This window comes from Rana temporaria, chromosome 13 (assembly GCF_905171775.1).
Source record: "Rana temporaria chromosome 13, aRanTem1.1, whole genome shotgun sequence".
NCBI lineage: Eukaryota > Metazoa > Chordata > Amphibia > Anura > Ranidae > Rana > Rana temporaria.
In genome coordinates, this window is record NC_053501.1 from 50414610 (window position 1) to 50439296 (window position 24687).

General features: G+C 43.1%; 1 protein-coding gene across 4 annotated transcripts in view; it reads right to left on the reverse strand.

Annotated features, from left to right (window-relative positions):
• Window positions 1–24687, reverse strand: part of NUMB (NUMB endocytic adaptor protein) — a 157522-nt gene that overhangs the window by 53246 nt on the left and 79589 nt on the right. For all 4 annotated transcript variants that reach the window (XM_040333588.1, XM_040333589.1, XM_040333586.1 and 1 more), the window contains exons 3-4: window positions 14461–14596; window positions 9467–9541 (exon numbers count right to left, since the gene is read on the reverse strand). In XM_040333588.1, coding sequence (XP_040189522.1) covers window positions 9467–9541; window positions 14461–14586 — 201 coding nt within the window. In that variant the 5' untranslated portion in view covers window positions 14587–14596. The remainder of the gene's footprint in view (window positions 1–9466; window positions 9542–14460; window positions 14597–24687) is intronic.

Sequence of the window (24687 nt, forward strand, 5' to 3'; positions counted from 1 at the left end):
CTTTCAGGGGGGAGGGGGGGTGCAGATACCTGTCTAAAGACAAGTATTTGCACCCACTTCCGGCCACACGTCTCGGGCAAAAGACGGGTTTTTCCCGACTTCCCGTCTGTCCCCCGTTGTGTGCTGGGAACACTCGGCTCCCAGCGTGTGAGCCAATCGGCGGGCGCAGCGCGACTCGCGCATGCGCCGTAGGGAACCGGGTAGTGAAGCCGGAGTGCTTCACTTCCTGGTTCCCTCACTGAGGTTGCCTGGGGGAGCAGCAGATAGACGAGCGATCGCTCATCCTCTGCTGCGGACGGCGCTGGACTCCAGGACAGGTAAGTCTCCTAATATTAAAAGTCAGCAGCTGCAGTATTTGTAGCTGCTGGCTTTTAATAATTTTTTTTAATGGCACATCCGCTTTAAGTCACTCCGACTTAGAAAAAGGTTTCTGCGCTACTTTTGGTCGGACTCTAGTACGACTTGCATTGACTGCAGTTAATGCAAAAGTCACGCTGGGGTTCGACCTCAAAGTCGTGGGCAGTGTGAGCCCGGGCTTGGGGATGATGGCAATCTTTCCACCTGCCTTTGATTATGGGCATTGCTCTTCCTCAGGAGATGGGAGTTTTGGCCCCATTAAACAAGGCTTAAACAAATTCATACAAAAATAAAAACACTATAGGTTTATTGTGCGTTTCCATTCACACAGCATAGCTAAAAAAATATATATATTTTATTGTTAAATTATATGCCTAAAATACCCTTATTTTCTATATCCAAATCAATTACTGTACGCTACTCTAAATGTAATTTTTAAGCTTGCCAAACTGAATTTAAACATGCTGTCAATCCTCCTATTTAAATATTATTCTACTTAATCTGTATACCAATAAAGCTATAACAGCATAAGCTTACAATTGTCACTGAAATTCTTGACAAAACTGACACCAAGTTGACTGCTCTTTCTCATATGCTTGTCAATGAAAATGAGACAGATGCAATTATATGTGGATAGTGACTAATGAGCAAAGCATTTTAAACACGAGGGAAGAGACATTGAAGAAGCCTTGCACATCGTGGCTACTGTTATTTTAGTTAGGAAGTAAAAGTTCACCAAGTTCCAATCTTTGCTCACATAAAAAAAAAAAAAAAACACCACACATCATTGTTCTGTGTAGGAAGTTCATTCAATCCAGAGGAACAATAGTCCAAGCTTCCTACTTGATTTATAAATATATTCAGCTAAACTTAGCATACTAGTCAAAAGTAACAAAGATCACTAATAAAATAATTTAGGTGCTTAATGTCATGGCATAGAAGCTGTGACATTAACAGAGAAATGGGGACTTTAAATTGATAAACAGGACATGAATGTATATGAAACATAAAATACTCGAGCTTCTCAATGTGAGAGCTGAAATTATGGACCCCTAGATACTTTCTTAAAAGATACCGGTAATAACAAGGCTCCCTACTTATTTTAAATAACAATGCATCCAGCTTAATAAGCACATCAAATAAAAGTTTTTTTTTGACTTTCTTTTAGTTCACTGAGGGACAACATTTTTTAGAAATTACTGGGTACGTGGGTTATACCATCACCTCCAGGAGGTCGGGCCAGCCCCCAATCATCTTGCCACAGTTTTGTGGACAATAAGGCCACCAACACAGGGGTGAGACCTGTGACACTCAAAGAACTTAAAGGGGTTGTAAAGGTAAAAAAAAAAAAATCCCTAAATGGCTTCCTTTACCTTAGTGCAGTCCTCCTTCACTTACCTCATCCTTCGATTTTGCTTTTAAAATGTCCTTATTTCTTCTTAGAAATCCTCACTCTCTGTTCTTCTGTCTGTAACTACACACAGTAATGCAAGGCTTTCTCTCTGGTGTGTAGAAAGCCTCTTGAGGGGGGCGAGCAGGAGGGTCAGGACACTCTACTTTGCAGATAGAGAAAGGAGCTGTGTGTTAGTGGGCGTCCTCACACTCCTGCTTGCCCCCTCAAGAGGCTTTCTCCACACCAGGGAGAGAGTCTGGCATTACTGTGTGTAGTTACAGACAGAAGAACAGGAAGTGAGGATTTCTCAGAAGAAATAAGGACATTTAAAAGCAAAATTGAAGGAGGATTTCACTAATGTAAAGGAAGCTATTTAGGGATAAAAAAAAAATCCTTTACAACCCCTTTAAGGAAAAAAAAAATGTTACAGCAAGTACAAAAAGCTTATTTTCGTTATTTATTGAAGGACATGGGAATTTAGAAATCGTTTATACATTTGGGTTTTTTTCAAGCAGTCCAACTGAGGGGCAGCCAATAGCCACTGAGATCTCAACAGATGTGGCATTCCTACTACTAAGAAAATCTTAAGTAGGCGGCAAGAAGTTGCATCCATTAGGGAGGTAGGAGGTAGGAATAATCTGGCCAAGAGATTCTGGGACTTCTTGGTCTGAAAGATAAGGCCCTACCAAAGTAGAAAATAAAGATTCCAGGCTGCAGAAACACAAACAAACCCGGGAAGATGCAAAGTGGGGTGCAGTAATAACAGAAGGTTGAGGGGCAGCTAAAGAAGGTGCCTGGCTTAAAGGACTTGAGTGGACACTAAGGGGAAGCCCAAGCATCTAAACTGTGAAGAGGTAAACTAGCAAGAGACCCAATAGAATAAACAAAATGTTCTCAATCTGAAGAGTGGGCGCACGCCTTCATGCAGAGGTAATGCGATGAGACTGTGGACTTCAGGCCTTAAGATCTTTCAGCTTGATGGGGGGGGGGGGGGGGAAGTAGACTGAACGTATGAGCCATTGCTGAGGTAGTAGGAAAAGGATAGGGTTCCCTTCTCTCACCCACAGATATCCTGCATTGAGACAGTCTCACACTCCGACTACCACAGAACATGGTTAAGGAAAGCTCTGAACAGATGCTTTCCTTCAAAAAGGTCAAGTAAACTTGATGTTCTTTGTGCGTATCCATGACGTCTGAGGCGTATAGCTGAAGTGCCCCAAGCATATGAACAGACATCAATCCCATGCAAGGCACAAGCATAGATGCTCATAAGACCATCACAGCTGAAATGCAGGGCTCCAGATACTTGTTCCAAAAAGGTCCAGGAAGCTTTACCCTTGAGACGGAGGGGTCCCATTATAGATGATCCTCAGTGACATGGACTTACAGGTTGACAAAATCACCCTGTAATAATTGAACCAGACTAAAATAGGGAGTCCAAATGTCCATCAGCGAAACCTTCAAATGAATTTTGGAGGTACTCTTGGTTAGGTAGATGTGTCTACAGCGACTAGACTTCTTAGTAAATTTCCTTTCTAAATAACCCTGTCACATTGTCAGAGGGGACCCAAGGTTATATAGTAATTTCTGATCCTTGTAGAGGAAGGTTTTAGATACTGAGTGCAATTGAAAAGTCTTTGAAGCTGTAGGAACTCCAAAAGCCCAATGCCTCGAACATCTGGCCCAAACTGCAGGGTAAAAACATACTGCATTAATTTGATTACAATGATTTAACCTAAGTAGTATGGACTTGACTGAAATACAGTTTTTCAAGATAAGATGAAGGACCCTCAATCTGAAACAGATATGGTAAAAGGGGCCTCAGGCACACTTAGAGCTAGAGGCCCAAGTATGGTCAGAATTTGACTTTACCAAGGATGTTCTCAGAGCAGGATTAGAACTTCCGCAGGCAGATAGCGCCTTTAACTGAGAATAAACTGACAAAAAAAATCCAAAGTATTTAAGGGGTCTTGTGGACACAGGGGAGATTTCAGTGTCATGCTGTAGAGAGTTATCCAAGCATACGATGAAGTCAACCCTATTACTAAGCATATGATGAAGCTAGCCCTATATAAGGAGTCCCAGGATCTAGGTTATTGGCGATGGTTCCTTCTGGGGATACTGATATAAATGTCTCTAGAAGCAATGGAGGAGTATAGGCCGAGGTCACACATTACAGCAGGACTGTCCTCTGTGTGTCATTAAAAAGATATGTTGCACTGAACATTGAAAATCCAGGCCCAAGACGAGGCAAGGCCTCGCAGAATCACAAATCCACGTAGCTGAATTTGAGAAGGGTCTCAGGCAGCTGGAGGTGACCTTGTCACAATTGAAATATAGAGGAACAAGAAAAGATGATCCACAAAGTGTTTCAGAAGCAGGAGCCAACGCAGGAAGGTGCTACCACTAAATGGCAGAAGAAAGCACACAGGGTACACAACAGTCAACCTAGCAGATGTCCGCACTCAGTTCTCTGTTTTGACCCTTAAAAGTGGTTGTTTACAACTTTATGTTACAGGCAAGCCTATATTAAGGCTTACCTGTAACCAACAATGATATCTCCTAAACCTCCAGGGTTTAGGAGATATCCCTGTATTTGCATGTGCTGACGTCATGCGGCATTTAAGCCAACTGAAGCAGTGGCACTTTCCCGTGCGCATGCTCGGGAGTGACGTCATTGCGGCTCCGGCCAATCACAGCACCAGAGCCGCGATACCCGGAAGTCATTCCGAAACAACATGCCAGCGGGGGAGACGTGGAACGCTGCGGGGGCTTTGTTCCGAGGCAAGTAATACATAATCAGCTAGTATGCTATGCATACTAGCTGATTATGTCTTTGTCTTGCAGGGTTTATTTATTTTTTTCTTTGCTTTCTGAGGGTTTACTTCCTCTTTATCCACTTTAGCCCCGGACCATTTTGAATATTTTTTTTTTTTTACTATAATAAATATCCCCCAAAAATATATATTATATATATATTATATATATATATATATATATATATATATATATATATATATATATATATATATATATATATATATATATATATATATATATATATATATAAAAATAAATAAAAAAAAAATTCCTCAGTTTAGGCCGATACGTATTCTTCTACATATTTTTCGTAAAAAATAAATAAATGAATAAATAAATAATAAATAAAAAAAAATCGCAATAAGCGTTTATTGATTGGTTTCCACAAAATTTATAGTGTCTACAAAATAGGGGATAGTTTTATGGCGTTTTTATTATTTTTTTTTACTGGTAATGGTGGCGATCTGCGATTTTTATCAGTACTGCGACCTTATGCCGGACACTTCGGACACTTGACACATTTTTGGGACCATTGTATTTTTATAGCGATCAGTGCTATAAAAATGCATTGATTACTATAAAAATGTCACTGGCAGGGAAGGAGTTAACACTAGGGGGCGATCAAGGGGTTAAAAATGTTCCCTCGTGTTCTAACTGAAGGGGGGGTGGGACCGACTAGGGGAAATGACAGATCGCTGTTCATACATTGTATGAACGGACAATCAGTCATTTCTCTCCATGAAAGAACCAGGAGCTGTGTGTTTACACACAGCTCTCGGTTCTCGCTCTGTAACGAGCGATCGCGGGTGCCCAGCGTTGATCGCGCCCACCGGGCACTCACATCGGTACCTAGTGGCCGCAATGTAAAAATCATGTAATTTTGCTCAGCCGAGCCGACCTGCTGCCGTAAAACTACGGTGGGCGGTCGGTCAGCAAGCTGTTAATTCAGCAAGATGCTGGCTGCAGGAATTTGAAAATGTCACTCAATGATACAAACTGTGGGGAAGCTCCTAGTTCGTCAACCCAACCGGCTTACTCGCTAAGCAATTCCTCAGCGACAGGGTCACGCCAGAGACTATGCCACAGCTGTGCAGTTAAGTACACAAAAGTCTGAAAAGGATCACAACGCAGAGCGCAGTGCCCACAGGTCACATTTCAGGCTAGCCCCACAATCTTCCAGCCCAATGGGGTCAAGGTACAGCCTACAAAGCCATTGCTGAGGATATGGTGATCCAGAGAAGGCCAAGTTTTGGCAACATTTTCGTACACAAGTTTTTCGGGTTGTAAAAAAAAAAATGACGTTTTCTTAACGTCATTAAAAACGATCGTGTGTGGGCTCCAGAGCATTTTTCATGATGTAAAAAATGGGCATTAAAAATTTAGAACATGCTCTAATTTTTCACGTCGTTAACGTCGTAAAAAAATGGTGGTGTGTGGTCTTTAACGACATGAAAAAAACGTGCATGCTCAGAAGCAAGTTATGAGACGGGAGCGCTCCTTCTGGTAAAACTAGCGCTCGTAATGGAGTAAGCACATTCATCACGCTGTAAGACTGAAAAGCGCAAATTGTCTTTTACGAACACGAAATCAGCAAAAGCAGGCAAGGCCGGTTTAACGATCGGGTTGAAAAAAACTTCGTTTTTTCTAGACCATCAAAAACGTCATTTTTTTACAACCTGAAAAACGGTCCTGTGTACGTAGCATTAATTCAAGTCACCGAAGAAAACAAAAAATAATCTGCATTGATTAAACTGGTTGTAAAGTCAGAAGATGTTTTTATCTTAATGCATTCTATGCATAAAAATAAAAAACCTGTGTGCAGCAGCTGCCCCAGCCCCCCCTAATACTTACCCAAGCCCCACCTCTCCCCAGCGATGATCATGAGTGCCTCGGCCATCCAGGACTCCCGATTGGCTGAGACACAGCAGCGGCACCAAACTGCTTTCTTTGGGGGCACTTGACAGGAGCGAGGGGCCAGGAGAGCAAAAAAACGGGACCCTAGAAGAGGATTTGGGCTGCCCTGTGCAAAACCACTGCACAGGGCAGGAAAATATAATATATGTTTGTGATTTTTAGAGGGATTTTACAATTCCTTTTAAAAGGAGAAAAAAGGAGAAAAAAAAAAAGTTCCAGTTACAGTAAAATTCCATTTCAGCAGAACTAAAGAAAAAAAGATGTTCAACCTCCCAGGTGGTATTATAATCGGGCTTGGGTAAGGTTTTTGGTTTGCCAGTGTTCTAACCTCCTGTACATGACCGTATAACCCGAACGTCTAAGAATTTCTAAATTCTCATGTCACTCAAAAGGACGATAAAAAGTCATCATACTTCAAAATTTTAGTCCTGTTTTTGGCTATATATATTATGGACAAAGAACACTCTTACAGTAAGACAGATTCTGATAGTTCCTATCTTTAAATAAGGCTAAAATTACCTTAACCTTATTGGGGTACTATTAATTAATCCACTTTAAACCGCTAGCCGACCAGCCGCCGCAGTTATATTGCGGCAGACTGGCACGGCTGCGCAAACCGCTGTAGCTATAAGTCGTCTCTTCAGATGCTATAGCAGACATAACGAGAACGGCAATCTGTGTGTGTAAACACAGAAATCCACAGGGCAGGGGAGAGGAGACAGATCGGGTGTTCCCTGGGGGTGCGCATCTTCACTGGTCTCACGATTCGATTATGATCATCTGGTCAATGATTCGATTCCGCGATGCATCACGATTACTGACGAGCTCCCACTTCCGCTTGGGCCGCCTCCGTGCAATCTTCTGGGACGATCGCGGCGATACCTCACATGTGGGATTTGAACACCGCTTACATATGCTGGCACGACTTGAGTATGTGTTTTCTTTGCTGCGACAGCTGGCGGGGACAGGGGCGTTTAAAAAAAAAAAAAAAATGTTTGATCACTTCTATTGCTGTGACAAGGCATGTAAACATCCCTTGTGACAGTAATAGGTGGTGACAAGTACTCTCTATGGAGGGATCTGGGGTCTAAAAAGACTCCAAATCCCTCCTTTGCACTTCAAAGTATTCAGATCGCCAAAAACGGCAATTGCCAGCCGAGTAAACCAGAAGGGACGTCGCTTTCATGTTTACATACAGACTGGCATATGCTTCGTTCCAGTCTGTCTCTAGACACCGGAAGTAGGGGCTCGTGGATCGGGAGGCCGGTCAGAGCGGCAGGAGGGGGGGGGTAAGGCGTTTAGCCGCATTGGTTGTTAACACTGGAAAGCCAACCGCCAGCTCAATAAATGGTACCGGGATGATGCCTGCAGCTGCGGGCATCATCCCAGTACTTGATTTCCCCGGTTTCATGCATCGATTATTTCGGCACCCTAGTGTTCCAGTATATCAGAACAATGATAGTCTCCTCCCCCAGGCAGCCCCATCCCCCCTTACAGTTAGAACACACTGAGGGAACAGTTAACCCCTTGATCAACCCCTAGTGTTAACCCCTTCCCTGTTAGTGACATTTATACAGTAATCATCAACTAATTTTTAGCTTGGATCGCTGCACAAATGTCAATGGTCCCAAAAAAAAGTCAAATGTCCGATCTGTCCGCCGCAGTCCTGATAAAGATTGCCATTAAAAAAAAAAAAATAAGACAAATCTATCCCCTTCTCTGTAGACACTATAACTTTTGCACAAACCAAGCAATATACGCTTATTTGCGATTTCTTTTACCACAAATATGTACAAGAATACATATCGGCTTAGACTGATGAAGACATTTTTATTTTTTGGGGGATATTACAGCAAAAAGTACAAAATATAGTTTTATATATATATCTCCTTTTATATATAAAATCCTTCTAGGGCTGAAGTGGTTAAACATCACTAAGTTTTTTTCTTTTGCGGCTTTAAGCAGAATCACGTTAGAGACATATTGGGGTGGCTTACTTATCGCAAGCTAGCAGCCAAAAGTATAGGAAATTTAATGGTAATTGAAGCACCACTGTTACTTCCATGCCATACACCAGAATGCCTTTTTCTAAAAGATTAAATGAACTCTCATAATTAACAACCACCCTACACTTAAGACAGTAAGGGCCCTTTCACACGGAGCGGATCCGTATTGATCCGCCCCGTGTGTGTCCGTCTGCTCAGCGGGGATCATCCGTAAATCCCAGCTGAGCTGTCGGCGGACAGGGCGGTCCCCGCACACTGTGCAGAGACCGCCCTGTCTTTCCTCCGCTCTCCCCTATGGGGAATCGGATGAATACGGACCGTGTGTCCGTATTCATCCGATCCGCCAGACGGAAGAAAAATAGGGTTTTCTTCCGTATGAAAAAGCGGATCTTCCGTGAACGGACTTGTAAAAAACGGTCCGTTCGTCCGCCCGTGTGAAAGGGCCCTTAAGGTTCTTGCACATAGCCATATATTAGATCTACGGCTGTAGAGAATAAGCTTTTTATACTGCAGCCACAGCTGCAGTATATTTTTGCCCATAGACAAACACTGTACGAGTTATGTGGATTATATGCACATTACACCTGCACAGGAGATTTTTTTTAAAAAACAGCCCTTGAGAGCCGGTTCTCACAGGGGAGGCACGACTTTGGGGGCGACTTGGCAAGACGACTTGCAAAATGACTTTTGTATTGAAGTCAATGCAAGTCGCTCCCAAAGTCGCACAAGAACCTTTTTCTAAGTCGGAGCGACTTGAGTCGCTCGTATTAGAATGGTTCCATTGATCAGAACGCGACTTGTCAGGCGGCTGAGTCGCATGACGAGTCGCCCCTGTGTGAACTGGCTCTAATGGATTCAGTTTGCACACCCAATTTCTTTGCCTTTTTAAATACTAAGGACAACTGTCTTAAAATAAAAGTTAACCAAATGTTAAAAAATAAATAAATCACACAAATGTAACACACAAAATACATACCGATTTTAATCTTTTTACTGCATCTTCACAAATGTGCATGCCCCGGGATTCATCCACTTCCACGTGTCCTAGGTACTAAAGGAGAAGGATAAAAAGTATGGTTAGTGTCTGAAAGAAATAAATTCTGTGAAAATAAAACATTTTATTCAGCTTTAAAGTGTATGTAGACCCTAAATTAACGTCTCAAATTTTCCCTCTCCTGTTTAAACACTAAAGGGGTTGTAAAGGAAAAACATTTTTTTCCCTAAATAGCTTCCTTTACCTTGGTGCAGTCCTCCACTTACCTCATCCTTCGATTTTGCTTTTAAAATGTCCGTAAATCCTCACTTCCTGTTCTTCTGTCTGTAACTCAACACCGTAATGCAAGGCTTTCTCCCTGGTGTGGAGAAAGCCTCTTGAGGGGGGAGGGGGCGAGTGGGCAAGTCAGGACACTCTACTTTGCAGATAGAGAAAGGAGCTGTGTGTTAGTGGGCGTCCTGACACTCCTGCTCGCCCTCTCCCCCCTCAAGAGGCTTTCTCCACACCAGGAAGAAAAGCCTTGCATTGCGGTGTGGAGTTACAGACAGAAGAACAGGAAGTGAGGATTTCTCAGAAGAAATAAGGACATTTAAAAGCAAAATGGAAGGATGAGGTAAGTGAAGGAGGACTGCACTAAGGTAAAGGAAGCAATTTAGGGAAAACATTTTTTTCCCTTACAACCCCTTTAACTCCATGTTTAATTTAAAGTGGTTGTTAACCCACTCTGATAACTTCATATAATCCTCTGTTTCCCAATATGTGCTCCTGTCTGTTTTATAAAAAAAGTGCCGGCTATACCTAAATTTAGAGCGTCGCTCTGCGCTCACGTGTCCAGCCGGCTCTCTCCTCTCCCCGTCTGCCAGCTGCAGCAGGTGGGGCACAGATTCCTGCGCTGATGTAGTCGAGAGGAGTCGGCCGGCCGGTCGGTCACATGGGTGCCGCTCTAATCAGGTATAGGCGGCATTTTTTTTTTAATAAAAACACAGACAGGAGCACATATCATTAGGAAACAAAGAGGATAATACAAGTTATTAAAAGGAATTTCAGCAGCTGGAGTGGAGGGGCAGGCACTTGACACAGCAGGTAGGCAGAGAGGGGAGCAGGCAGAGGACAGGAGAGCTGCAGACTACTAAGGCACGTAAATTGACTATGGTGTTGGGGCTCCACAGCCATGATAAACTGTGGTCAGTAGCTCTGCAGTAAGTTTTTCATCGTTTTTGCAATAGCGTCTTTTTAGCTTTTTGTTTTCCTATGGATCAAAAATGTTGAAAAACTCTGGCGACGTGTTGACATTAGAGCATTTTTACAGAAAAAAAAAAAACACGCCATGCCCCCCTCCACTGTCTTCTGGGAAACACACAGGTCCCAGAAGACGGCAGGGACCAGTGAGGACCCGCGGCGCGACTCACGCATGCGCAGTAGGGAATCGGGAAGTGACGCCGCAACGCTTCACTTTCCGATTCCCTCACCGAGAGATAGATCGGCTGCTGACATCGCGGGCACCCTGGACAGGTAAGTATCCATTTATTAGAAGTCAGCAGCAGTATTTGTAGCTGCTGGCCTTATTTATTTTTTAGGCGGACCTCCACTTTAAGCTCCCAGAATAGAAAACACACATACTGTATATGTATAAAAATATATACACCAGTATTGCAGATTTTTTTTGTGATCTGAATGCAGTACTAGTTTACCAACATTTGTGGCTGTGTGCACAATCCAATAAAAAAAAAAAAAAAATGGACTTAATTCAGATCAGTACATAAAATAAAATGCCATAAACTAGTATCAAACTAGCAATGAAGGAATGGGACAGAGAAATAACTGAAAAATATCACCCATGCAATATGTATTCATCCATGTGAAATGTTTGAAATAAGACCTACGGAAGGTATAAAAAGTATGCAGAGTAATGCATTCATGCCGATTTAATGTAGTGCAAAATGTAATTATTAGAAAAGACAAATCTAGAATTTGTTTCTTCACAAAAGCAATAACTAAAGTTAGCCATAGATGGCTGCCAAATCAGCTGGTTCAGCTGAATTTCGGTCCATCTATGGTTGTTCCTGTTCGAGAGGAGTCAACCTAGTGATCAACTCAGAAGAGAAAGTAAAAAGTCCTGATTCAGGAGCTAATGCTGTGAGGATTTAAAAATTGGTCAGGATGATTTAGTCATTGATTAAAAAAAGGAGAAAAAAAAAAGAGAAAAAAAAAAAGGAGAAAAAGGAGTTACATTTTCCATTTCATGGATTTGGAGGATGAGAATTGAATCCAGGATAACTGTAAATCTTTAAACTTGTCCCTGGAATCTAATGTTAGACGTGTTTCCATTATCAAGATATCAATAACTGCATTGACCCATAATGTCAATGCAGGAATTGGACAATTTCCAGAAAGTAGGCATGAGTTATTTTGCGGCAGTTTAGCAACTTCAAAGTCATGATTTCTGGAAACCCAAGTGCTCTACACTTAGCGAGGGTAGAGGTTTTTGAGGGGACCTTAGCAATGTCCTTTTTTCAGCAACGCCTCTAATAATGTCTTCAAAAGCTTCACCAAAAATACAGCCTCCCTTAATGAGATGTCTTTTGTATGCAACTTGGACCATAAACATATATGCATTCATGGAACGCAAAGCCATCCTGAAAATTTGTGTGGCGGCCACTAGTAAAGCCTCAACATAGTGAAGTGAAAGAGGAGTTAATCGCTAAAGGTTCTCCAATAAAACTAAAAATAAAAATGTCAAGGACTTATTTCTCTTGGTTACTGCAGCCCACTAAATGGGCTGATCCACCCACGGCATGTGCACCCAATGCACATGCACATATCTTAACCTATTCTTATATTGCCATTCTCAGTCCCCAGTGCACACAACAGTCCCCTCCACCTTCACATGAAGATCCACTCTTGATAAGTGTCCTTAGCTCCCCCTTTATATCATCCCCCTCCACTTTTTCCACAGTAGTGTCCTCTCACGTCCTTAACATCAACCCCCATTAACAGTACTGTCCCCTGCCCTTATTTACATCATAACCCTACATCACTGTCTTCAGTCCCCCCCCACACGTTACAGTCCTCAGCCCCTCCACATCACTGTCCTCAGCCCCCCCCCCCCATTACATTCCTCCCCCTCCACGTTAATGTCCTCAGCCCCCCCCCCCACATGACAGTCCTCGGTTTCCCTAATGTAACCTCCCCCCCCCCCCCCCCCCCCACCCCATCACACTCCAGTCCTCAGTCTCCCACTTTAAAGCGGGGTTCCAACCACAATTAGCATTTTTTAAATGTATGTCCTTTCATAATTACTATTTTACAATCCGCCGCCGCTCCACATAGTTTTATAAACTATCTTTTTTGAATAACTATGTCCACACCGTTGTCATTTTGCTTGTGGGCATTGTGAAGCTCACAAGCACTTACTTCCTGGAAGTCTTGGATGGGGAGTGATAATTGGACAGCACACTGCATCCTGGGAAATGATGACACACATTTCCCAGGAGCATTAGAGGGAGATGTCAGAATCCTAGGTGGATCCAAAGGCAGATTTTGTGGGATCGCATAGCAACAGGCATTTCCAACTGAGTAAAAAAAAAAAAAATATATGTTTTCTCTTTTTTTTTTTTAGGTCTAATGAGCACAATAATGAAAAAATATTTTTGGGATGGAAACTCCACTTTAAATGTCTTCAGCCCAGCACCCCCACACTCCAGTCCTTAGCTCCCCCACTTTGATGTCCTCAACCACTCATCCCACATCCTTGCAATGCTTGGCATCCTCCACCCACATTCAGTTGTTAGCTCTCAACTTCAACCCCCTCACTGTCCACCTTACACAGAAAGAAAGAAAGATTGAAAGGGAGGCACTGGCAAAGCATGTATGTATGGAGGTGGGACAGTTCGGGATGAAGGGCCGAGCTGCCCATGGTAACAAAACAGGCGATTGGCTGCTGGTATGAAGGACAGTCCTAGCAGCCAATCACCTGTTTAACATCGAGCAGCTCCGCCCTCCACCCAGAACTGTCCCGCGTCCCGCTGTCAGCTCTGAGGAATTACAAAGCGAATGCAGGAGAAGAAAAGGTTCCTAAATGGCGGTACCGCTGCGGTCCGGATGGAAGAGTGCCCCGGTACACATTTAGTGATGCCCGCACTAGAACAAAACTGAGGATGCACAGGAGTGAGGGAGGGGAGGCAGCTCAAGGGGGTTTGTACTCAAGAGCTTTGCCAGTGTACAGTCACCTGACGGTACAAGCCATAACCCATGGTCTATGTCTGTGTACTGTACAGAATTAAAATATTAAAATTCCATATTTCTTTTATTTTTTAAAGAAAATCACATGCTTCCACACAGTATTTGAGCAGTTAAGCACGATCTGTACTACTTTTTTCATGTCTGAAAATTCTGCATGCAGTGCACTGATCTAAAAGCAAGGCAACTTTATGCCTTGCATGCACATTCATGCAAATTTTTTTACTTTGACGGGGAGGTATCTTTAGTATAGCTTCAGTACAAAAAAAAAATAAAAAAAAATAAATAAATAATAATAATAATAATAATAATAATAATAATAATAATAATAATAATAATAATATTTAAACAGCATTTTCATTTCCTCAGGGCAAACCACAAAGAGGGGTCTACCTGTGGAAACAAGACAGTTTATATAGTGAACCCAGTAGAAGTAAAACAAATAAGAAAACAGTCAAATGTATGCTCTGGTTACGAGGATTCTCCTGTGAATGCAAGTAAAGTATATAGAATGCACAAAATTGGGTTGATTTAATAAGTAGAGTGCATAATCTGGTGCAGCTTTGCATGTTAGCCTGCTTCTAACTTCAGCTTGTTCAGTTAGGCTTTGACAAAAAATAAAATAAAACCTGGAAGCGGATTGGTTTCCATGCAGAGCTGTACTAGATTTTGCACACTCCACTTTTAGTAAATCAACCCCAATGTATCAATCTACTAAGAATATACGGTGCAATTACCTTAACTTGAAAGCTACATTTTGCAATCCTGACAGATTCTTCATCTGTTTGCCACTGATGGGGTCGGCTAGCCTCTGGAACATACACATCTTTCTTCCGCCGAAAACTCTGACGAAGTTTGTTCATCTTTGACAACCTGAAGAACACATCAAAACTAAGATTAGACTGTAAATAAAACCAGTCTTGAAAACAATATTTTTAAAATTAAAAGTGTGTGTGTGTATATATATATATATATATATATATATATATATATATATATATATATATATATAGTTTCTAGCTTTTTATTTACTTCCGGTCTACAGACATATACTCCCAACACTCTAGACCCACTGGTAGGTTAATTGGCACACAGAAAATAATTTACTGTGCGTTTGACCACACTCTGTGCCCCCATTGGAGAGATATGCAGTGAAGAGATTCCCAAGATGAGATGCAATATTAACAGATTATAGATCTTCCCACAATCACTAGTCAAGTGACCCGGAAGTTAAGGTGGAAGCAGAATAATGTCGGAACTGTAGGAAGGCAGGGAGGTAGAGGACAGGGTCTTTTTTAATATAGGCCATCTTAAAAGTGGTTGTAAACACCAACCATGAAATATGGGCACAACACGAGGCAGTAAGTATAAGAAATAGTTCTATTACAAAAATGTTAAAACCACACATATAAAACAAAAACACCACCCTCTACTAGAAGAAAGGGTCAACAGATACCCAATTACAGACATGGAGTCATGGATTCTTTAATTGAAATAGTGAAAATTCCATCAACATGCAGAAAAGAGGTGTAGATAATAATTATCAAAAGGACAGGTCCATGAACTTCTCCATACTTGCTTGTCAACGTGTTTTGCACCTAATTACTTCTTCAAAACATACTGGGTAGGTGCTGATTGACCTTGAAGATCAGGTAATGGGTGAGACCACACAACACAGGGAGAGCAAAGTCAGCGCTCCAAAAGAGCGGGAATCCAAGTATTAAAAGGCGTTCAAATCCCAAATAGGACACCTGGACCGGCGGAGATCCACCCTCCAGGGTGACCAAGAAAACCATCAAAAGTAAAATATTAAATATCAGTCAGAGCTCAGTGTGGCGGGTGGGTAAGTCAGGCACAGGAATCCAACTATGAGTATCATAGATAGTATCAAACACCCCTCAAAGACGGAGCTGCCTCTGAGTAATCTTGAATAGAGTTTGCCAGCCACCAGATAAAGGATAAGGAAGCCTTGTAATAGTATATTGGGTATTCCCCACCTGGGAGACCACCAACGGAGCCAAGCCAAAACACCTGATAGGGTAGGGGGGCCTTAAGAATCCAGATAGTGGGAATACCCTTTTCTTTGAGAGAGTCCTAAGCTACTCTTTCAATCCTTTTTCTCTAACATTTGGATGATGGCATGGTGGGGTGCTCCCTTCTCAGACATGAAATTTGAACAAGGCATATCTTTCTATAGTGTGTACTTGCAGCAATTAAAAGCACCAAGTGTAATTTCTGTCTGCGGCTTTGTTCCTCTATCTGTAGGAGTCACTTCGGCCAAGTTTTCCTGATGGGGGAGAGCGCTCCCCAGTTGACTTACAGTCGTGTTCCTGTATGCTGTGTGAAGTGGGGTGTATCCCTTCACTCCAATCATAGGTCTCTTCAGTGCGACCAATGTGTAGTTTATCTCCCGCCCCTTTTCTGACAGCCCAGATAAGCTTGATAAATTCTGGACTTTGAACGGATGTCGAAGGGAAAAGACTGCAACTAAACAGGTACAACTTATGCAGGAGCATTTGTTCTATCTCTGTCTCTCATGTATTACATGAGCCTAGCCACTTTACTGGGTTTCCAACCACTTTTAAAAATAATAAACAAAAACAGGAGGACTTCTATTGACTGATGAAAGATCATAAAACTTGGAATGCTCAGAAAAGAACAGCCTTAGGGCACATTTTCTAATAAGAATGTTAGTCTATTTTGCTTCCCTATCAAGCATCCAAACTGCACGACTAATATCACATCACAGAAATACAAACATATTCTGGGATAGCAGACACTCACTAGCCAAGGAAAAGCTGAAAAAAATAAATAAAAAAACTGTTCAACAACGTCTGGACTGCTCAGCAGGCACATTTTGCATGGATTTTAATTTTTTTTTTGCTAAAGACCAATGAAAAAAAAAAAAATTGGTATTATTTAAGCACCCATATTTTCAATATTTAGCTATACTTTCTTAACCACTTCCATACAGGGCACTTACGCACCTTCCCGCCCAAGCCAATTTTCAGCTTTCAGCACTTTGAATGGCAATTGCGCGGTCATGCTACACTGTACCCAAACAAAATTGGCGTCCTTTTTCCCCCACAAATAGAGCTTTCTTTTGGTGGTATTTGATCACCTCTGCGATTATTATTTTTTTGCGCAACAACTAAAAAAAGACTAAAAATTTTGAAAAAAAATAACGTTTTCATTTTTTTCGGTTAATTTTTTTGTAAATAAGTACGTTTTCTCTTTCAATTACGGGCACTGATATGGCGGCACTGATGGGCACCGATGAGATGGCACTGATGGACATCGATGAGGTAGTACTGACGGGCACAGATGAGGTGGCACTGGTATGCAGCACTGATGGGCACTCATAGGCGGCACTGATGGGCACACATAGGCGGCACTGATGGGCACACATAGGCGGCACTGATGGATACTTATGGGTGGCACAGATGGGCATCTTTTTTTTTTTGTGTTTTTTTTTTTCCCTCATTTTTTTGTTGTTCGCCCTTCCCTGGTGGTCCAGGGTGGCGATCCAAGGGGGGGCTGCGCTGATAAACAATCAGCGCGAACCCCCCGTCAGGAGAGCCGCCGATCGGCTTGCGTCTGTCAGACGCAAGTGAGGAAGAGCCATCAACGGCTCTTCCTGTTTACATCGTGATCAGCCGTGGTTGGACACGCCTGATCACGTGGTAAAGAGCCTCCGCCGGAGGCTCTTTACCGAAATCGGAGATGCAGGGTGTCAGACTGACATCCCGCATCACCGGTCGCCGCGCTGTGCGCCCGGCATGAAATCCTGCAGGACGTCCAGTCAGGATTTCAAAACCACTTCCCGGACGTAAATCGGCTATAGGCCGGGCGGGAAGTGGTTAAAGTACCTATACCGCATCAGAGGAAGATTGGATTCATCACTGGACCACTGCCATGTGTACGTGTGAATAATCAGAACCGACAAAGAACTACTAAACCCCAACAGAACGACATTTCGTTTGGTAAAACGCCATTAGGGGAACCTAAAACAGCCCTATTAGTACTTTTCTGGAGGTAATTAATTCAAGAACTACCTGAGCCTAAGCATTTACTCTAGTGTCCATAACAATAGCGACATATGCAGCAAATCCAGGCAGTTCTTACTACCGTTACTTTAAAGCGGAGGTTCACCGGTACAATATACCTTTTCCCCTTAGCTTCATGCTCGTTTTGTCTAGGGGAATCGGCTATTTGTTTTAAAATATGAGCTGTACTTACGGTTTACGAGATGCATCCTCTCCGTCGCTTCCGGGTATGGGCTGCGGGACTGGGCGTTCCTATTTTGATTGACCGTCTTCTGAGAGGCTTCCGACGGTCGCATCCATCGCGTCACGATTTTCCGAAAGAAGCCGAACGTTGGTGCGCAGGCGCAGTATAGAGCCGCACCGACGTTCAGCTTCTTTCGGCTACTAGTGACGCGATGGATGCGACCGTCGGAAGCCTCCCGGAAGACTGTCAATCAAGAAGGAACGCCCGCTCCCGAAGACCCATACCCGGAAGCCGACGGAGAAGATGCATCTCGAAAACGGTAAGTACAGCTCATATTTTAAAACAAATAGCCGATTCCCCTAGACAAAACGAGCATGAAGCTAAGGGGATTGTTTAAAAAAATATATTAATGGGTGAACTCCCGCTTTAACAATCTGTGACTATGGCAGCAGCAAATTCTTAAAGAATTACTGCCAGTTCTCAGATTAGGAAACTGGCAGTACTAAAAGATAAACACTGAACTGGCGTACAGAGGAACACTGGTACTCAGAGAGTCGTGCCCGTGTTAGGAAACTCATGTATGTGACAGCTTCCCGCACAGTCCTCTATCCCTGGCTCCATTCAGTTGTTGAGAGAAGACAGTCACCGCTCCAATTAGGTATGTGGATGAATCCGTATCCTCTCAGAGAAACCCAGGTGCCGGCTATGAGCAAGAGCTATGAGTAAGCACTGATTGTAGTGTGAAACGTCAGCTGTATGTCCCTGTCTTTGCTGTGATGTGTGGTGTTTGAATACTTTTATCAATAAGCCCAGGTTCACACTGGGTGCGATTTCATTCGATTTGAGATGCGATTTCACATGTGAAATCGCATCTCAAATGCCGCCAATTGTCGGCAATGGCGCCGTCCTAATCGGTGCGACGCCGCATCTGCGGCGCTGCACCGATTTCAAAAAGTAGTTCTTGTACTACTTTTTGCGATTTCGGGCCGCGATTTACATAGACATCTGTGCAGAAACCTGCACAGATGTCTCTTAAATCGCGGCCGAAATCGGGACTGCCGGCGGGAGTGAAATCGTGCGAGTTCAGCTGAACTCGCACGGCTTCACTCCCGCAGCCCAGTGTGAACCAGGGCTCAAAGACAACCGAGAAGGTTTTTCCAGAGTGCGGCTATCCAAACATTTCTTTCTACAATTCCATTCAGTTGTTGGCCAAGATATTCTCTGGCCGAAAGGGAATTGTAAAAAACAGGGTGATGGCAATGCCTACATTTGAGAACTGACTTGTCAATGAGCGGGTGGAGCCTGGTGGGGAACTGAGAGAATAGTTTCCCCCATCAGGTCTGCCTTACTTAATTGGCAGCGTACTGCAGTGAGCAGATTCAAAAGTTGCTATTGGACCGAATAGCAGCTATGGATCTGCCCACTACCGTGCAAGGTCCTTTAAAAGCAAGTCAGACCCGATTAGGACTAGTCTCAGTTTCCCATCTTTGCCCACCCCAGTACAAAATCCTCAGTCTAGCTTTTTTCAGCAATTTCCCATCTACATGCACTCGCTTCAGGTTGCAAATCATTTTTTGGACGTCACCACGCTCGGGAGGAGGGCTCCTGCATGCCGGCCGGCATTTTAAAACACACGCTGTTTTTACTACTGATTGTTGTAAGTACATTACTTTTTAAATAAATATTTGTTACCCAGCGGAATTACGCTATATGCGTCTTTTCTTTTTTATACTCCCGCTATTGGAGCGAATGATTTAGCCAAAGTCGGATTACTATTGGTCCTGTTCTGGGACGTCTGGGAATCTAAAGGCCGTGGCGGGTCTATAGCCAACTGCTCTGATTACTTGCCATCTGGTAAGAGGCTCATTACTCTCGGTGGAGGGATCTCACGATTTGCATGATATGTCACCGGGTGATTGAAAGATCCAAATAGAATACAAGCAATTATTTCAAGAATACACCCATTGATTGTCATATTGGGAGCTTTGCTTATCAATATAAGGACTCTCTATTGGACTTTTTGTCAACTTTTCTCCTTTAGAAAAAGTTTTTTATTTCTACCTATTGGGCGCGGTTTTTTGTTTATTTATTTTTTGGACCAGCCTCCTGATTGAAGTGTTAGCACAGCCACTCATCTCTCAACAGGGGGAAGTAGGTGACAAAGGGGGAACACAACAACTGGAAACTTGGGTTGAGACTGGGGGTGAGGGTAGCTGCCTTTCCTGAGAGAAAACAGCTTCCAACAGCGTTTCCCCATATAGTTTATGTAAGCAAGTGAGCAGATGTTTGGACTGGTAGACCTTCCCTTTTCTGCAGAATTTTCACCTGGATAAATTATTTCAGCCCTCGAATAACTATAAATTTGCCCAGGAAGGTTCATGAGCACATTATTACGAATGATCTTTGTGTAAACCACATACGTACCAGAATATAAAAACAAGGCAGAATCCTAAAATATCAATCATTCACTGGTCCCTGCCGGGTATGTTCCCGTCTCTCCTTTAGTATGGAGGGTCTTCTCAGTGCTGACAGTTGCTTCTCCAGATTCACAGCCAGGGCTTCCAGGGAAACAATGTGCTTACATTTTGCACAGCAGTATACGCCAATCGCATGATCAAGGAGTGCATACATGCTGCAAGATGTACCAAATCACATCTCCATACCCGCCGGGCATTGTACCTACTAATTAAGGCCCCTTTCACACTGGGGCGTTTTTCAGGCGCTTTGGCGATAAAGAAAAGCCTGTAAAGCGCCTGAAAGAAGCCTCATCTGCAATCCCAATGTGAAAGCCTGAGTGTTTTCAGAGCCCTTTCACACTGCCAGCACCCGAAAAACGCTGGTACAGCACCGCTAAGACCCTAACGTTTTAGGGGTGTTTTTGCAGTGCCTCGGTGTGAAAGGGCAAGGCGTTTTTACAGCGCTTCCAATTCATTTCAATGGAGAGGGGCGTTTTTGGAAGTTTTTTTTTCAGCGCCCAAAAGCTGTTCCAAAGATGCTGCTTGCAGGACTCAGTGTGAAAGGGTCCATTGAGATGCATGGAGAGCATGTTAATAGTGCCATTTTTAAACGCTAAAATGCTGTAAAAACGCTTCAGGTGTGAAAGGGGTCTTAATGAGGATTGGGGATTATACCCTGTCCAAATTACCCAACAACTAGCTTCCTAACACTAATACTCAAGACAATACACAGGTGCACTTGCAGACCCACATGCACACACACACACACACACACACACACACACACACACACGTACTACTTGAAACTAATACTCAAGACAGCCCACGTGCACTTGCAGCACTCATGTGCTTACAATAGACAGGTACTTTGACCCCTGTTATAACCTCCTGTTTTCCACTCTGGTTTTTAACTCACCATTTAGTCCAGTTCCACTTGGTCTAAATTCCAGAAAGCAAAAAAAGGTGGCAGGCTCAAAATGAGTTCTACAGAAAGTTATATAGGGAGGGGGGTATAGATTTGGGGTAAAGTTACCTAAAGAGGGTTATCCATATGCAGGCACATATATGCATGTGTTCTCTTTTTTTTTTTTATGTTGTTGTATGAATTTATGTGTATTTTGAGAATGTTTTGTATTTTATGTACGAATTGCAAACGGTTTTGTAAATGTTTTTATGTTTTTATGTTAAAAATTTCAATTAAAAAAAAAAAAAAAAAAAAAAAAAAAAAAAAGGGACACAAAGTTATATAGGCCTTAAAAACATGTGACCAATCAACCACTCCCCTTAAATTAGTAAAAAGGAAGGAAGGGAGGGAGGGAGGGAGAAAAAAAAAAAAAAAAAAAAAAAAAAAAAGGGACAAAAAGGGAACCTTACAGTGCATCCATAAAGTATTCACAGTGCTTCACCTTTTCCACATTTTGTTATGTTAGAGCCTTATTCCAAAATAGATTAAGACCCCTTTCACACTGGGGTGTCAGTGGTAAAGAGCTGCCATTTTTAGCGGCGCTATTCGGGCGATAGCGGAGCGCTTTTAACCCCCGCTAGCGCCGCTTTAAAAATAGCGGCGCTTTACTGCCGATGCCTCAGTGTGAAAGGAGTCTTAACCACTTCAATACCGGGCTTTTATACACACACACCTCATTACCAGGCCTACTCTGGCACTTCTCTCCTACACGTAAAAATCATCATTCTTTTGCTACAAAATTACGCAGAACCCCCCAAATATTATATGTTTTTTTAGCAGACACCCTAGGAAATAAAACGACGGTCATTGCAACGTTTTATCTTGCACGGCATTTTTCAAACGCCTTTTTTTGGAAAAAAAATTGTTTCATGAATTAAAAAAATAAAACAGGAAAGTTAGCCCAATTTTTTTGTATAATGTGAAAGATTATGTTACACTGAGTAAATAGATAGATACCCAACATGTCACGCTTTAAAATTGTGCATACTCATGGAATGGCGCCAAACTTTGGTACTTAAAAATCTCCATAGGCAACGCTTTAATTTTTTTTTTTACAGGTTACCAGTTTAGATTTACAGAGGAGATCTAGTTCTAGATTTGTTGCTGGCACTCTAACGCACGCGGCGATACCTCACATATGTGGTTTAAACGGCGTTCACATATGTCGGCGGGACTTACGTGTGCGTTCGCTTCTGCACGCGAGCTACCGGGGACAGGGGCGTTTTAAAAAAATTTTTTATTCTTTTACTTTTTTTTTTCACACTTCTTTTCTATTTTTTTTTTTTTCACTTTTATTCCTATTACAAGGAATGTAAACATCCCTTGTAATAAGAAATGTGTGTGACAGGTCCTCTTTATGGAGAGATGCGGGGTCAATAAGACCGCACATCTCTCCTCCAGGCTGGAAACCATGAGATTGGTAAAAAAAATTCACCGATCTCATGAATACTGTTGCTTACTAGCCGCAATCGCGGCTTTGTTTACTTACGGGGACCCGGGCGTGACGTCATCACATCGCGCTCGGGTCCTCCGACGGTCATAGAGATGACTGGTGACCATCTGGTCACCAGTCATCTCTATGCTTCCTGCCAGCGCCGGACGATTCTTTCTCCGGGCCCCCGATGGCACGGGAGAGCTCGGAGAAGCACCGGATGGCAGCGGGAGGATGTCCCCTCCCGCCGCCTGTAAGAACGATCAAGCGGCGGAACCGCCGCTATGAGCGTTCTTATGTTGCGCAGAATCGCCGGCAGAACAAAAGGATATCTGGATGATGCCTCTAGCTGCAGGCATCATTCAGATATTCAGATATCCACCCGCAAAGCCCAGGACGTCAAATGACAATGGGCGGGTATTGAAGTGGTTAATCTATTTTGAAATAAGACTAACATAACAAAAATGTGGAAAAAGTGAAGCACTGTAAATACTTTCTGGATGCACTGTACGGTTCTTTTTTTTCCCTGGTCATATGCAGCTCAGTACTGTCAAGCAGTTTCAATGGGCAGGGGCGCATTAGGAGCAGTGTATTCACTGCTCCTACAGCGCCTCAAAGATGCAGCTAGCAGGACTTTTTTTTACTGTCCTGCCAGCGCACCGCTCTAGTGTGAAAGTCCTCTGGCTTTCACACTTGAGTGAATGGAGCCGCCCTTTCAGGGTGCTTTGCAGGCACCATTTTTAGCGTTATAGCGCCTCAGTGTCAAAGGGGTCTAAATTCATTATTTTCTTTAAAATCTTGGCCAATTTATTAAAAAAAATACACCATGTACATACGTATTCACAGCCTTTGCTCAACACTTTGTTAAAGCACCTTTGGCACAAATTACAGCCTCAAATTTGAGAATGATGTTACAAGCTTGGCACACCTATTTTTGGGCAGTTTCTCCCATTCTTTTTTGCTGGACCCCTCAAGCTCTATCAGTTTGGATGGGAAGCATTGGTCCACAGCCATTTTCAGATCTCTCCAGAGAGGTTTAATAAGATTCAATTCTGAGTTCTGGCTGGGCCACTCAAGGACATTCACAGTTATTCCTTTGCCACTCCTTTATCTTGGCTGTGTGCTTAGGGTAGTTGTCCTGTTGGAAGATGAACCTTCGCCCCGTCTGAGGTCCACATCGCTCTGAAGCAGGTTTTCATCAAGGATGTCTCTGTACATTGCTGCATTCTTCTTTCCCTCGATCCTGACTAGTCTCCCAGTTCCTGCCACTGAAAAACATCCCCCACAACATGCTGCACTGTAGGCATGGTACTGGCCGGGTGATGAGCGGTGCCTGGTTTCCTTCAGACTTGATGCTTGGCATTCAGGCCACAGAGATCAATCTTTGTTTCATTAGATCAAAGAATTTGGGTTCTGATGGTTTGAGAGTCCATCAGGTGACTTTTGGCAAGCTCCAGGTGGGCTGTCATGTGCCTTTTACTGAGGAGTGGCTTCCGTCTGGCCACTCTACCATACAGGCCTGATTGGTGGAGTGTTATAGATGGTTGTTCTGGAAGGTTCTCCTTTCCCCCCACAGAAAAACGCTGGAGCTCTGTCAGAATGACCATCGGGTTCTTGGTTCCCTTCCTAGGGCCTCCTCCCCAATTGCTCAGTTTGGCCAGGTGGCCCGCTCTAGGAAAAGTCCTGGTGGTTCCAAACTTATTCCATTTACAGATAGAGGCTACTGTGCTTATTGGGACATTCAATGCTGCAGAAATTGGTGTACCCTTCCCCAGAGCTGTGCCTCGATACAATCCTGTCTGAGGTCTACAGTCAATTCCTTGGACTTCATGGCTTGGTTTGTTCTCTGACATGCACGGTTAAAGCGGGGGTTCACCCTGTT